This window comes from Poeciliopsis prolifica, unplaced genomic scaffold (genome assembly GCF_027474105.1).
Source record: "Poeciliopsis prolifica strain line A6 unplaced genomic scaffold, Auburn_PproV2 SCAFFOLD038, whole genome shotgun sequence".
In the NCBI taxonomy this organism is placed as follows: domain Eukaryota; kingdom Metazoa; phylum Chordata; class Actinopteri; order Cyprinodontiformes; family Poeciliidae; genus Poeciliopsis; species Poeciliopsis prolifica.
The window spans coordinates 3289131-3305994 of record NW_026562413.1 but is presented as its reverse complement, the minus strand read 5'-3'; the positions used below and the strand labels follow the sequence as shown (position 1 = coordinate 3305994).

Below are 16864 nucleotides of genomic sequence, written 5' to 3'. Positions count from 1 at the left end.
AACCCAAAATGAGGCCACCTCAGATTAAAGAGACTGGAAAATGCACAGGAAACCTAAATACTTCCCCCCTTGTTCTCCATCCATCCATCCATCCATCCATCCATCCATGCATCCATCCATCCATCCATCCATCCATCCATCCATCCATCCATCCATCCATCCATCCATCCATCCATCCATCCATCCATCCATCCATCCATCCATCCATCCATCCATCCATCCATCCATCCATCCATCCATCCATCCATCCATCCGCAAAGCTTTGCTCAATTAGAGACTACAGCCACGCAGAGTTCAAAGTCTGCTCCGTCACAACCTTGATTAAGTCTGCTTAACCTCACATTTCCACCGCCTACAGCTGCTTAACATTCTGCAGCTGTTTTATTCAGCTTTGGTCATTACTGCGTGAAACTTCAAAGCGCCGCGCTCTCTCTGGTCGTTCTGGAAACGCATGTCAGTCAATCTGTCTGGGAAGAGGGGGTCGTCTCGTGACACACTGGAACCAAACATTTGTAACTGTGTAGCTATTAGCTTAGTATGAAATCACGTAATGCAATTAGAATAAAAATATAAATAAATAAACTGAGCGAATCAGCATGATTCTCCCTTTTGTCTGTAACATTTTCCATCTTGAACTTGAAGGATTTCACGTGTTGTTACTCTGGAATTTGATGTTTCCTACTGGACATGAAATGCACTTTTTTATTTTTTTGCAGTCTCTTTTTTTTTCTAGAGGTCAGTTGAAGACATTGGAGTGACCCTGCAGCGTCTGAGGATCATCTCCCTGTGATCTCGCTACGCCCCAGCACCCTCACCCCCTCCCCTTGTCTCCCCTCTCCACCTCCCCTATGGATGTTTAATCGTCAACTGTTTATCCCACATGAGAACTTTTTTTTTCCTTTTCCAATTTGTCTTTTTTTTTTTTTTGTTCCTCAAGGGGAAGGTTAAAAAGTTGCCCCCTCCTCACACTCAAAACGCCTTTTTTTTTTCTTAATCCACAGAGAGCCTAACGCATGCGTGTCTCCGCGTGGCGAATGATTTACTGATGTTTATCAGGAATGAATAGATCAAAGGCAAGTTGCATGACAGGCGATCAATCAAGCATCAAATCAAGGATGGCAATCCCAGAGCGGAACACAAGCTGGAAACATGCAACTTTTCATTCTTTCCTTTTCACATCAAGCAACGCTGCGGTTAAAATAAATAAATAAATTGAAAAAAAAAACATATACATATATTCATATATTAGAACTTGAACCAGAAAAGTTCACTGCGTGAATTGGGAGGTTCTGAGTTATAAAGTTCAGTACAGAAAATTGTTGTAGAAGTTTTTGCATAAGGTGCCGTGAAGAAAACTCTCCGTGTGGATTTCAGGGTGTGTGCGTGTGCGTGTGTGTGTGTGCGTGTCTGTGTGTTTGCAGAGCTGGGCGCTTACCTGCTGACCGCCGCGGTGCTTGCTGCTTTCTCCTCGGCATGCTGCTGCGGGATTTTCCGATTGACTGTTCATGCAGAGATCAAAACAGCGGACAAAGCTGGAAGCGAACGAAGGTGGTATAATTTAAAAGTGTAGATCCCCACGTAGGGCGAATAGTTTCTAAATCTTTACGTCTCTTTCTTTATTCTTTATGACGTATGCAGGCGATTTTGAGTAGGAATCGTTAACTTCGTCCGATCAGGAGGGGGAAAGAAAAAAAAAACTCCAGGAAGGGCTGATGTGGTTGGAAAGAGCTCGGTGCAGATCTCAGATCAGCCGCGTTTCCATCCGAATAAAACGCGCTCCCGCCGCGGGACTCGGACTACGGTGCTGCTCCGATGACGGAGCACATTGTGTCGCCTCGACGGAGGAGCGGAGTCCGAAGTGCGGGGTCTGGCGCGGCGCGGGCGGCGCGGCGCGGCGTCTTCTCGTGTCTCGTGTCTCTCCGGTCCCGGCCAGGTTCCGGCCGCAGCTCCGCGCGCGCGCGCCTCCAAAGCTCCGCTGCGAAGACGAAAATCGGGAAAGGAGATCAGCGAGGAAGGAAAAAAAAGAAGAGTGACACGCTTAAAGCGGACAGGGGTGTATATGTCAGTCAGTCAAACGCGAGTGTTGAGAGTGCCCCCCCCTCCACTCCTTCACCCCCCTCCTCCCCAGCCTCCCTCCCCTCTCCTCACTCCCGCCCCCACCTGGATAATGAAATACTCACATTAACACCGACCGATTGTCAAAACACGGACACTTGGAATTTCTCAGAAACTCGTCGGGAAATAAGCGGGCCTGCTCTTCTTGTTGCTTCCTGTTGTTTTATTACATCTAACGCACTTCGACTGAAAAGTAACAACAAGGACCGTCGTCGTCCCCACCACCACCACCACCACCACCAACACCCCCCTGAAGAGTCTCCCGCACGCAGAGAGGGGAAGAAAAATGTGCGCACATCGCCTTCAGACGGCTGCTACTGACAGACAAGACACATCCAGCTGCCTTTCCGGGCCCCTTCTCCTTCTTTTACTCCACCCCTCCGACAAGCGTCACCCTGACAGTCAGAGCCCACCTGTCAATCTGCAACTCTAATTATTGCAAGGAGGGATGGCTCTCCTTTTTCCTGAGCAGGGGTTGAGGAGAGGTGCGTCCCTGACGTGCGCGCACTGGAACCCGCGCTCAGACAAAAGAATGAGAAAAACAAAAACAGCAAAAGAAAAAAAAAAACAGAAAAGTTTGTTTCCTTGTCAGTTTGTGCTACTATCTTATTATGAGAGGAATGTTAGTTATTCATAAGAACCTATAGCCTACATGTATAGGTACAAACACGTTTAATTGTAATTATTTCAAGTTTTCTGTTGTGATCAGATTACTTTTACACAAGTTGCCTGAATCATAAGTAGGTTTTAATGTTTAATTCTACTTTTTTCCATCCTGCCTTTCATTAGGACTCTTAATCTGTGCTCGTTTGAATTGTTGTAATAGCATCTCATTTCTAGTAACTATTGTTGTTCAATGCATTTTTTAACATCCTTCCCCCAAAGTTGAGGTACAATCCAGGTTTTTTTTTGTCTCCTGTTTTTATCTTAAATACATCACTTGACATTTGACTAATTTATGACTACAAATGAAACTCTAATAAATCAAATCAAATAATTTCTCCAATGATGTCGGTATAAACAATTTATTTGCTGAGATTTTTGTCAATTTTGAAATAGAAGTTATGTGTAAGTTTATCAGCTAATTAGTTGGCATATAACTTGTAGTCATATTCTTAGTTAATAAGAAAATGACTAATAGTTACACGGCAACCACTTTTTAAAAGTCCCTCACGATTACTGCAATAAACTCTGTATTCTCCTCGTCTTTAACAAAAGGATACTTCCTTTTCAGCACATCTGATTTTTCTGGGTTGCTTCTTGTCTTGTCAGCCGCTGATCATTCATACTGACCCTGGTTCTGGTGGAATATCCATCTGGTTGAAAGGAGATGGTTCCTTTCCACTCGCACCACATGCTTGGGGAGAATTGCTGCAAAATCTAGTTAAAGTACACAAACTTAATTTCTTGCTGAAACAAAGCAGCTTTCCCAACAAGTTTCATTACCAGCCACTGCTTTTCACGAAGTTGATGTTGATTTAAAATCCAACTCATCCAACTTTTTTTTGTTGTTGTTGTTGCTGTAAATTGTAAACATTTCTAAGGAAAATATAAGCTGTGTCTAAGATTTCACTCATTACCAAGCAGTTTTAAAACCTACCTGCTTGATTTGATTTGGAATAGTTTTATTGACTAGAATTCAATAACCTCAAAGAAACATGTTTTACAGTGTAAAACTTAATTTAACCCATTATTTGTTGCTAGCAATTGGCTATTTTTAAACTAATAGATCTGGGTGATTAATGAGATCACAGATCTGACACACTTGCTTGCTTTTAACTATAAAGCTTTTTTTGTAAAGCATTTTCTTAAAATTCCCAAATCACTTTGTCTCTTTTTCCCACAAGTTTTAAGAGTTCCCTCAGAGCTGCTCTGCATCACAGTTAAAAAAAGAAGAAGAAAAAAAAAGATAACGAAAGAAAAAGAAAACATTGTGCATATTTTCAGTGACCTCTTTACTGGGACAAAGGAGGCTGCAGATCGATTCGTTACACCTTTTTAGCGAGGCTTCTGGTTAAGGGGAGGGGCTCTGGAGCCACTGGAGACTCCATTAATAGCCTCCTCTCCGTCCAAACTATTATCTACCATAAAGTGTTTATAAAGAGCCCCCAACTTGAGCCGTAATATGTTGTTTCAAATGAGGCGACGTGAGGGTGGTTAAGAGGGAGAGGAAAAAGTAGAGGGGAGATCAGATTATTTTCGCTTTAAATAATCACTTGGATGGCATAAAATCTAGCGCTGTGCGCATCACGCACCGGATTGTCTCTTTTTTTTTTTTTGTTATTATTTTTGCTTTCCTCCAGCTTCATGGATTCCAATCTTACAGAAATGGAGTCAAAACTTTGGCCAGTTCTAATTCTGGTGAGTTTCTGTTTTTGTTCCCCTCGGCAGACTTTTGTTTTTATTTTGCTGGCCGCTGTCCGTCCGCGTCTGAGCCGCGTCCCCGGATTCGCGGCGCGCACAGGAACATGACCAACGCAGCTCGCACTGTGGCAGGGAAAAGAAACGGAGGAGTACCGCCCCAACGTGTGTCTGTCAAAAGGGGGCCTGCGCGCTGATTGATGAAGCCGACCTACGTCACCGATGTTTCCATCAAAAGTGTGCAGAAGGAACTGCGGGATCAGATCATGTTCGGGGTTTAGCCGACGCTCAGGCGCGCGTTTTCCTGAAAAGCAGCGCTCTGTGTTTAATCGGATCTTGGATCACACGCTTTCTAATTTAAAGTCAGGAAACTGAGCTCTGCTGCGCTTCCAGTAACAGGGATTACCGCGCAAAGTAAAAGAGCATTCATTTTATGCGTGTAATAAAGGACAGCTGCACAGCTAATATTTTACCTTTCAGTGTTAATTTGCAAACTTGCTTGCTCTGCAAAATCTATTAAGTAGTAACGGGAATTACAAATTGCAAATGACATTTGATCATCCTCACAGTACAAGTTTGTACGGAGTAGAAAGTACAAACTGTGTTGAAAATGATCTGAGGCCAATAGTTGGTTGTGAGAGTGTGTGTGTGCGTGTGTGCGTGTGTGTGTGTGTGTGTGTGGGGAAGTGGAGTTTGGTTGGGCCACAGCTATTTACCTCTAATTTGTTCATCCTTAGGATGTATTCTTAATAGAAAGGTTCTCTAAAGTTCTTAATCTGTGTGCAGTTTGCTGTAATGCACTTTGTATTTACAGTGCGTTGCCTGGCACTGATTGGCATCCTGAGGAAAATGCATAAAAAGCCTTAACATAAATGCAACTTTTATTGCAGTAGCATAAATTCACACTGAAATTTTTTTGGGAATAATCCTACTTTCAATTTAAGTACATTGAATCAACGGGAGATCAATTTCTCACTGAGAAAAAAAAAATGGTTATACAAAAACTCAAAATAGGCTACAATTATTTTCAGCACTAATCTTCCTTTCAAAACAAGTTTAACTAAACCATGTTTTTAATTTGTACATAGCTTTTTTTTCTTTTTTAAATGTTGAACAAAGTGTCTTCAAAAACTTAATTAGTTTGCTAAGTTCTGAAAATGACAAATATTAATACACTAGACTGTCTTCAAAATGGAAAAGACAGGAGAGCATTCAAGACAAATGTCTGCTGATTTGCCTTCTGGACTAAACTTGCCAATATCCACATTTTTATAAATCACAAATGTTTTGAAAAATTTAAAATAACCGTAGCAGTAAAGAAGAGAGCCTTTAAGACAATAATTGTGGAGCATGCTGTAATTATAATCACAGTTTTTCTGTCCTTGAAGCTTACATTTTCACAGTCCTCTGCATCAGAAACACACTCACACTCTCCACAGCTAAACATTTAGCATGTTGAGTGCGATGTGTGTAAAGCACACACTACCTTTAAATTCACCCGGCCGTGTCCACATGTTGACCGACACAAAAGCCAAACACAATCCGCGAACAGTCGTTCCGGTTGTTTCCCGTCACCCTCTGCTTTTACACATGAAGACTCCCCTATCCCCCCTTCTATGTAACCACAGTGGCACGGTGACAGCATGTTGACACGGAGCCCCCCGTCTACCCCCAGTCCTCTTAGAGCGGGCAAGAACATGCGTGTCCTCGTCATGTATATATCCACATACATTAAAGCGGAACCTGTTTTGTTTCTGTCCTCTGTCTTCGCAGCTCTGACACAATCATGCAAAGGAGAAGACGCACTGCAGAGAAGTCCTGCATGCAGGATGTCGAATCAGGTGAGAAAAGAAAAAGTGGATACTGTCACATTTCTACTTGTAGATGCGCTTCTTCTCACTCTGATATGTAATTAGAGCAAACCTGTGATTAAAAGATAAATACATAAAAATCAAATTATTCTTTTGACAAGTGTGGAGCTGTTTTTTTTTTCTTGAATTCAGTTTCTTCCTTTTTGTTTAACCATCTAACACACACACACAAATATCTTTGTAAAGCCTAACGAGCATTTAAAGTGAAAGAATAAAGCCAACATGTTTGTGCCTTGATGTTGTGCATTCACCTTTTTTTTTTGAATCCTCACATTTGCCATTGTGCTTTGCTTCTGACGCCGAAAAACACAATTCAAATGAAGACAAAAAGAAATGTTTCAAACTTCTCCCTCTTCAGTTTCTTTATCTTTGGTACCTTTTCATCATCCTTGCAACTATTTTGCATTCCTTTATCCTGTAGTTTTCATCAAATGCTGTACACTATCGCGCTTCGACGATCCCTCCCTTTTCTTTTTATTCAAACACTACACAGTGAAACACCGCAGCTGATTTAATTTGTGTTTGACAGCAGCTAATGAGTCAAAAACCCTTTTCAGTGGTTTAAGGAAACAGATTTTGCAAACAAATCTGTCATGTTATTAGCTACAAAATATATGCATTTTTGGATGCGTTACAGGAAATTACACTTAAGTAACATCAAACAGAAAGAAACTATTTAATGCCTTCCTCTTACTGTTAATGACTAATTTATCCGGAGTCAGACATGTTAGCCTGTGGCTAATCACCCAAGCATTTTGCTGCACTAACTCTCTGATTTGGAATCCTCCTGGCTATTTTCGCATGCATCATCAAATACGGCACCACAGATTTCCTTTCAAAGAAACTCAGAGGTTAAACACACTCAAAAACCCTTCACAAGAAACTTTGTGAGCTCCTTTCGCATCCTATGAGAAAACCTCTCTTTCTAATCTTGAGTGATCTTGATTCAGCGATGGGTTCTATCAGATTTCATCCATTGACAGGCTGATTATGGGAATATACACTAAGAAATTAATAAAGAATAGGCTCTAACTTTGACATGAGCTCTATCTCCACATCTACGAGATAAGGCTGCGTAATTAAAGTGCCATATGCTGCGAGTATGGAGACCAAGAGAAAGAAAAGAAGTTTTTAAAAAATATTTTCTAGAGATTTACTTGTTAAATGTGACTTGGGACGATGTGTCTGTGGGGTTTTGACAATGCAATTAAAGGTTTGTATTCCCCCCCACTAAAGTTTTTTTTTCTTTCTAACCAAGCTTTTTTCTTTCCTGCCAGTTTAGATGAAAGGATGTGAATAAGTGCAGCTCTATAGTGACAGATACAAGTTTATCAAAAGATTCAAAACTCCCAGAGACAAAAACATGGAAAAAATTAACTTTAGTTTTTTAGCAATACATTTAGATGAGGCAGAAAAAAATAGCTTGTCCTTATAAATGAATAATAAACTGGTAGTGAAATTGCTCTGTAAAGAGGCAGGTATGGAGATATTCACAAATTGAGCGCATTTGTGATCGAAACGGTCACCTGTTCGTACCTTTATGTTGAATTCGACTGTTTCCTGGGCTTTTTGCACCAAACAGCAATTTAGGTTGCTCTGCTTCTTTTCATGTTTGGATGGTTTGTGGGGATTGGGTGCCATGTGGGGATTCTGTGGTGGTCCTTGGGGACTTCATTGCTCATATGGGGCATGATAGCGTTACTTAGAGTGGTGTGATTGGGAGCGATAGCTTCCCTTATCTATATCCGAGCTGTATTTTCCTATTGGACTTCTAGACGTCCATAATGAACACCTAGTTCTAGAACAAGGTTTGTTCAGATGTGCTTCTGGTATTGAGCTGCTTGGTCAAAGTCAATGAACAAGCCTGTAACTGAGTAAGCAAATCTTCTGTGTCGTGTCTTGAACACCTGGATGAAGAGAGAGAGAGGAAAAGATGTACAACACACCACTGGATCCAACACCAGCAGTGAGTTGAATCAGGTGGCAGGAGAGGCTGACGGAATGCAACTTCTGTGGTTACAAAAGCAAAATCTGGGGCATGGGAGACATTCATGGCAATGAGAAAGGGCTTTCAGTTTTCCTTAAGGAACTACTGGAAGATTGTTTGATGATGACTAAAAGGCGTAACAACAATGAGCTGGAATATCACTGGGGATATTTGGGTTTCCCTCCTCTTACCCCATGACTCCATCTTGGATAAGCAGAAGGTGACGAATGGATGAATAGTTTGAGTGACTCCTTGCTGACTTTCAAATAAGTATTGATGATTTATAAAGGCTTTACATCTTGAATATCAGGATGATGACTTTCTTAAATCATTTTAAGGAGAGTCTAATTGTAATATTTTACAAAAAATGAAGTGTCAACACTGGAAAGAGTCCATTCAGTAATGAGTGGTTTCAGTATATTAGTAAAAGATTGGAATAGTGTCATGGGTCTGCATTACTATGTCAACTGTGCCTTATGGGTTAATATTAATATTATTAACTAATTGTTATAATACTATTAACTATTTATACATTCCTTTAAGAGTCTTATTGTAATACAATGTTAAAAATACAGTAATAATTCAACCCAAAAGCTTTAATAAATCAGTAACATGCAGTCACATTGCATTAGTTTCAGGTTGAATCAGAATTTATCTTTTTAGATTTGTAGAACCGTTTGGTTTTCATCAGTGACTAACCGTTTATGCCAGCATTGATTGATTTACAAAGGGATCACAGCTTAATTAATAATGTCAATACTGTTTCTAAGAGGTTTATAAGGGAGTTCTTATTGTAAAATAATAGAACCCTCCTTCCTCCTCCCCCCAAAAAACATGATTTCTTCTATGTCGCACCACAGCCCAAACTTTTACAAGACAAATTTCCTGCTTTCTGGAACAACTTTGCCTAAAATCCTGCTGGGCTGAACAAAATGACAAATCCACATTTCCTCTTTGACATACACACTCATGCTTCCCTCTCCTCCTCCCTTGGCTTTTGTTTTCACTGACACATGCACTCCAATTAGCAGTTTTTTTTTGCCATTTAGGATGAAAGAGAAGGAGCCAAATGTTTATCCTTTCAAGCACCATATTTTCTATTTCCTAACAAGTTTGAGTTGAGTTTTTTTTTGTCAAGCAGAGTATAATTCCCAATGTTACCATGATATTTTCTGCACAAGAATATCCCTTTTTTTTTGTTAAACATCAAAATGCAACAAATTGTGTTCATGACAAATTCAAACGTATGAGGGAACACAAGCAACTGGGATTATTTTCATTTCAGTGACATCTTGTAAACCTGTTAAACATTTTCATTTTCTAAACCTTACACGATGCCTCATCTCCAGAAGCTCTGTTAAACCTTTTTCATTAGAAATTGCACAAAAGTCTCTGAGAATAACATGCTTAAAATGTATCATAATTCTCATTTAAACAGCTAGAAGTCAAATCTTTTTTTTTTTTTGTCATCAGTCCTCTTGTGTGTCAAATTAGAGCATCCTAATCTTGGGCTTTATACTTAAATGAAAATCTGCGAATCTCAAATTGCACAGATCCCCTTACTGGGGCTTCGACTGCAGAAATCTGTCACAGCCGCTAGTGTGCTGCACATTAGGGGAGAAAATGCTCTTAAAAAAATGTGCTTTCCTGACATTAACATGACTTGTGTGCCTGGGCGCCGCTCGATCTGTGCAGTTCCAGGCGTATATTTATGAATAGGAACCTTTAATTAGGGCTTGTGTTTCCTCTCTAGTCACATTGAGGGATGGTCCTCGCCGACATTCATTAATGATAATCACCAAGAGCGATGGCATAGCTACAGGCCAAGTCTCGGGGGACCCGACACTTGAAAAGAAGCATTAAATTACACAGAGGGACTCTTTAATTGCAAAAAGGAAAATATATAGCCATCATTGTTAAATATGATCTTTTGTAAGCCTTTACTAGTTCAAGGATTTGTCTGAGGGGGTTCCTTATGCTCATACTGTTTTAAATGGATCTTCACCAACACACCACACAGCAGTCCTTGCTTTTCCACCAACAAGCATCAGCTCGGGATGCCTGGCAGTATTTTACAATAAGTTTTTGTAATGAATGCTGCAACATTTAAAAAAAAAATTATTGAATGCACAGAAGTTGGATTGCAAAGGGTTGGGATAAAGCAATAAGTGAGATCTGCCTTTGAAATGTTTGCGCATTAATTGTTGGTAAAGCTACATGAGGTGATACCTTCTTAAGACCAGACTCTGCCGAGAGAGATGACTCTTACAAGCTCTGCACTCAACGAGCTACGAATTCAGGACATTAAGTACAGTGTCATTTACTGTACATTTACTGACAATGATGGAAAAAAACCTTAATATCATATTTTACTGCAGGAGTATAATCTCACTTTTCACCTCAGAATGCAAGTCCTTCTCGTTCAGAAAGTGAATGCAGATTTATACAGACTTGTACAATACAGGTGTGGACTTCAGCACACTGAAATCTTTGAATCTTTCCAGAGTTTTTCTGCTTAAACACAATGTCTGTCATCTACACAGATTAGACCAGTTAATAAGCCGTACAGAGCTGTACAGCAGAAATCCAACCCTCTACATACAACAGCAGCAGACATCCACAATGCAATAAATTCAAAAAGATGTCAATATGATTTCATCAATATGGAAACCTTTAATTAGGGCTTGTGTTTCCTTTCTATTCTCCATTCTATTTGTGTGAGAGGCACAAATAGAATTTTAAATTGCTCTGTTCTTCTCTAATAAAGTCATATTTCATTAATTTATCTGGAGAATATTTACATGGTGGCTGGACTCCATTATTCACAACTCCATTAAACATTTGTTTCACTTAATAGCAGTAAAAAAGTAATGAAGATGTGAACTAATTATTTTAGTAAATGTGCCAAGAACGGATTATCAAGTAGTGAAAAGCTTGATCTTGACTGTGTCCTTTCTTTTACAAAACTGAGATATTTTCAGTGGTTTCTGTTGACAGGTTGTACGAAGAGCTCTTAATGATTTATTTATCTTTCTGGAAAAGAAAAAAATGGCGGAAGACAACACTAAATAAAGAGTGCAAAATGAAGCACAAACTCGCGCTCTTTTCACATTTGACAAGCCGACATGATCTTTGGTCTTTTGTCACTGAGGCAACAAAGTACAAATAATAGATCTCATCCTGAGAAAGTAGCTTTTTGCTACCTGGGTATTTTTCGATCAGACAACAGCTCTTTCAGGAAAGCACAACACTGAAGTCAGCATCTGATGTACGCCTGGCAATGTGAGCGCTTAGAAAGTGACAGCCCAAATTTTAGCCAGCTGCTCACTCTCAATATTTGGTGAAACCGAAAACTAAAGCAAAATTGAAGAAGGTCAGAACTTCTCCTCAGGAAAGTTATCAACTCACTTTGGATCAGTTTATTGTGGTGCATCAGTTGGGATGTTCACTTTCTGCTAACTTTAACTGATAGCAGTGGTAGAGTCTGTGTTGGTGCTGCCCAGATTACAGATTAGGAATTGGAATCCTAAAACAGGGTTTGCACAATCCTTTAAAAGATGTAAGGGTGCAAATAATAGTAACGACCTATTTTCCTATGTTATTGTCAAAATTATGGAAACATAAACGACTTGTGTGGCAGAAACATGTCAAATTGTTTTCCCACTCGTATGGGAATGTTAAGGGTCTCCGTTAACTTCCGATGACCTACATTTGGACTTTTTTAATGTACTAAATAATAGCAACACAATATGTCTGGTGGTTTTAAGAAGCTCTTACCTTGTGCAGTCTTTTTGCATTTTGAAGAGTTACTAAAACAAATGGGCATCTGACTCATGTTATATTTATTCCCCATAGGACTGATTTGGACTTTATCCAGACTCTAATCAGTTTAAATCAGTGAATCATTAAGTAAAACTTCAGTTGCATCTATTCTATTGGAATCAGTAACTGTTTTATATGTGCTTAAAGTAAAGGTATATATTTTTTAAAAATTGTTAGGTTTTGCTGCAGCAGTGAAGGATACATTTATTTCCAAGGTTTTTAACACATCTTTACCAGGGTTACCAATAAATGTGGAGCCTGCTGGAAATATATCCTCTTTTACTACAGCAATCTGGCGAGAAACAGAAGTGGAAAAAATGCACACACACTCACACACCCCAAACACACACACACACACACACAGCCCAAACACACACACACACACACACACACACACACTCTTAAACTACTGACCTAATTGCTCAGACTCACTCAACTAATTAATCTCAGCTGACTTAACATGATGTGAAGGTTAGCTAGGTGATGTTCTCCTGAATTCCCATTCTTTCCTTTAGCATGCCTATTTCTTCTCATCCCCGATCTACTTTTTTTTTGTTACTCTTCTTCTCTGCCGTTTCTGTTTTCCATCTTTGCAGACGTCTTTCTAATTCTCCGTTTAGGTCCTTTCTCTTTGTTTCCATCTTTCTTTCCCATCAGATCATACCGTGCATAAATGCAAACGGTTCACATAAGTTGGCCCACATCTATTTTTACCTGGTGTTGAGGTAGAGGAGGGATTGGCTTGGGGGCTTTGCAGAGGTGAGTGGGCATGCCGAAGAGGAAGAGAGCGGAAGGGTGTGGGGGGGTAGAGGCAGGGTCACAATGCTCCATTAATCAAAAAGAATGACACCCATGTCGTCCCTGACAACCATCCTGCTACCCGTACGTCTGCTCCCCTCCTCCTCCTCCTCCTCTTCCTCCACCTCCATCCCACTCAAACAGGACAACTTTAGTGACGGAGAGGGCGACGATGAAGGAGAGAATGTGTATGGAGGACAGGAAAACGAGGAGGAGGGGGAGGTGTTTGAGCGAACTTTATTAATCAAGCATCTGGGATTAATTGTTATGAAGTGTCACCCATAAATTCTCCATTTGGATTTAATAATCTCGGAGGTAGATTTAACAATCCCTGTCGTGATTTGAGCTTTATTGAAGAGGCTGCGGAGAAAGAGAGAGGCAGAGGGAGGAAAGGGATGTGGTGACACAAATAGCTTCTCAGCGGACAGTCCCTCTCTGTATGACAGTTATGAAATACAATTATCAGCAAGATCTGCTTAAGAATTCATCAACTGCACCTCTGCCTTCCAAGGAGAGCAGGGAGGGGGGGCTACATACAAAGCAAGTCTTAACTGATAAGACTTCTCTTTTTCCCTGCAGCCCTTAAACTATCATTTCAGATTCCCCGGCTCAGTCTTGTTAAGTCACTGTAAAGGTACGGCACGCATATTGCTTTGCAGGTTATATTAAAGCATAAATCATTAGGTAAGAAAAGGGAATATGGTAAATGACACACCGTATGCAAATCACCCGGGATCACGAGTGGTTTGTCTGAAATGCATCACCCGCTGGTTTGCATCAGGGTCAATAATAGCAGTTAATCTCTGCGTGCAGTGAAAATATACTGTCAGTGAATTGCACAACACCCTGTCAGTGCACAAAAGTAACTGGATCATAAAACGCGCATGATTTCAATCAACTGTCATCTAATTGCAGCCGCACCTTTTGAAACGAGTGAAGAACGGCCACAATGTAGGTTGACAGTGTGCATAAAATTTGCATAACTTTGCATATTGCAACGCCATTAATGTTAGTTTTATTGGAGGCTCTCGTTTCTTCTGCTTCTTTTTTGTAGGTTGTCTTAAAGAAACAAGGACGGATGCAGGACAGTTCAGTTGATTGTCGAAGGAATTGGCCTGACTCGACTATAATCAATACGTTTTAAGAAAATGGAGCTACGATCCAGTTGTGCTTCTATCTCACAAACATTACTCTGTCTGATCTTGGAAAGCTATTATCTCTCCGACAAAAGACGGATCTCAGAAACAGAATGACTCTGTCTTCGATCTGACTCAGAATGGAAAGTCTTTACGAGACAATTTTTGTTGGACGCCAGAAAAGCTTGTGAAATATTTGCCTTTAACGAGACATTTCCTCCTGCCAGATATCAACCTGATCAATGACGCTTCTGCTCCAAGAGAAACGACAATACCTGGAGCCACGGTAAAAACCCTGCGTCACCCAATCCTTCACTGACACCACGTCCAGCATTTAATCCAAGCACCCCCATCATCTTCCACCAATAGCTACAGTTGAAGGCAGGTAATGTGTGACTCCAGTAGCATTGCTCCATGTCAAACTGAGTTTATCAAGCATCAATTCAATCAAATAGAAGAAATTGTCTACTAACGTCTAAAAACTTCAGAAATGAGTGACTAGAATGGATGGATGCAGGTCATTTCATTCTTCTTTTTTTCAAGCTGTACTTTGTTGGTTTTAGCCCCATTATATGGGGCAGTTTTGGGAACAAGATGAAATATGATGGAACATTTCATACAAACCACCATTTTAAATTCTGTTAGACAACTGATAAAGTTTGTAGGAGCTCATCAATCCATCTCAAGGAAAAGCGTTTTGACTAATCACCAGCAGTTTTTGTTGATCAAGTGTTCATAATTCCTCATATTTCATCAAAACTCTACCAAACTGGGATTATCTCCCCAATGCATGAAAATAACTAGTATAGTGATGCAAAATTGTTTGTTAAATTATTTTAATGTTAATCCACAGAAGCCACTCTGAAGGATCAATTCTTTACATTTCGGTGGTGTAATAAGGTCAATTTGATGATCAGCTTAAACTGGGCTGGTTGAGAATTTATTTGGCATTTCCAAAGGTTGGAAAGGCTGCAGCTCTTTTGTATTTTATTCACGTGAAAAGATTTTAGTTAATAAAGTATATATTTATACTTTCTGCAGTATTCACAATATCCAAATATGCAGAGTTTTTTGTCATGATGACAAAAACCCTTTGCATACCTGTTTTCTGTGCTTGAAGCCATAGCTATTGTAATTTTTTTCCACCTCTCTCTCACTTTGTCTTGACTCTGTTTCTATTAAGCTTCAATCATAGCTTCTAAAATTAGACGAATGACTGGAAAAAGTAAACTGTGGCAAACAACACAGAAGCTAACACTGTTTCAGGGAGTCCTTTACATAGAACTGCAATATTCAGGATGTCTTTTCATTAATTTTACAGATTTTTTTTTATTGTAACACCCAATTGAAATCTTTAGTTGCTCAAACATCAAGCCATATTGCAGGCATGTTTCAGTTTTTGCAATTCAGCAATTTAGAATATTCAGTAATCAGGATAATTTTGGTCAGTGCTAAGTTTAACACTAATTTTTCATTTTAAGGAATTTAAGCATTCATTTGATCAGAAAGGGAAATATTACTATGGCTTTCTGTTGCTTGAGTTCTGTAAATAGACAGAATTTAGAAGTTTTAATTTGCACTGTGAGAATTTTCTTGGGACCAAATAAAAAAACTTTAATTCTTCACTCAAGACTCAAAAGTTTTTAATTACACTTAACTTTCACAACTTCAACTTCCTGACATGCCAAACATCTATTTGTTTGACTTTGTATGTTTTTAAAAAAACATGCCAGATTTGACAATATATTCTTAAAATTTGTTCGTGGTAAATTATGTTTGATTGAAACTAGCAAATACTGGGGTTCAGTTTTCGCTGTCTCTACAGATGCAAATAAACTGGAAAAAAGGTAAAGGAACTTAACATTTTAAATTTTGAACTATTGTGTTTTTGTTGTTTCTGCAGCAGATCCTCCTGATTCGCTGCTGAAGAAGACGGTCGCACCTTCCTGAGTCTGGTTCTGCTGGTTCCTTCCTGTCGAAAGATAACTTTCCCTTTTCCACAGATTAAAATAATTGACGAACTGTCGTGATCAACCGATCACATTTGTTTTTATATTTAAATATTTAGATTAAGGTGGAATGCATTTGTTTAGATTTCAACTGAAATCTGACATCAGAAAAAAATCGGATTCAATGCATCGTAGTTCGGATGGGTTCAGCTTTTCTGTATTAAAAGCTCACTTGGATAACTTTATGTAGTTCAGGCCCTGTACTCAATTTATACACATGTATAAAAGTTGTTGAAATACCTCAAATCAGTACCTAAAGATTTTTTTATTTCTTATTTGACTTTAATACATGTTACCTAATTATTTTCTAATAAAACACATTTTCTGTGTGGTTCATCTGCATTTATCTGTGGACTTCTGCCTTCATCTCTTCATTTGGTTCAAGCTTTATTTCCTGCTTCTAAAAAGCGTCATCTGTAGATGTGCACAGATTCAAATCTAAATCTTTTTATTCGTTTTGGGCTGGACTCCCGAAATGTTATATGAGTAACACGTCATATCACACTGCGTGTTATTACTAGGCACCATTTTGCACCCTGCCCTGTAATTTTTCCCTAACCCTGACAATTTAGCATGCCCCGATGCTGGAAAGTGACACACAGTGATTTTAAAATGAGCTGAGATGACAGAGGTGCACCAGACGTGTCATCAAATTCAGACCACTTTATCATAAAACGCCTCCTTTGCTTTTATGCCGCTTAGGTTGAAATCCTTTAGCTGGGGAACATTAATATAGTGATATCACATCTCTAAGGAAATGTTCTA

General features: G+C 39.5%; 1 protein-coding gene and 1 long non-coding RNA gene across 2 annotated transcripts in view; one reads left to right on the top strand and one right to left on the bottom strand.

Annotated features, from left to right (window-relative positions):
* Positions 1-2585, bottom strand: part of LOC129375120 (teashirt homolog 1-like) — a 36022-nt gene extending 33437 nt beyond the window's left edge. The window contains exons 1-2 of the mRNA XM_055053996.1: positions 2181-2585; positions 1436-1975 (exon numbers count right to left, since the gene is read on the bottom strand). Coding sequence (XP_054909971.1) covers positions 1436-1475 — 40 coding nt within the window. The 5' untranslated portion in view covers positions 1476-1975; positions 2181-2585. The remainder of the gene's footprint in view (positions 1-1435; positions 1976-2180) is intronic.
* Positions 2586-4214: 1629 nt separating this feature from the next.
* On the top strand, positions 4215-16435 carry LOC129375118 (uncharacterized). The gene is made up of 4 exons (XR_008607600.1): positions 4215-4476; positions 6250-6317; positions 14318-14475; positions 15994-16435. It is a non-coding gene; the product is annotated as an uncharacterized LOC129375118 (long non-coding RNA).
* Positions 16436-16864: the final 429 nt, after the last annotated feature.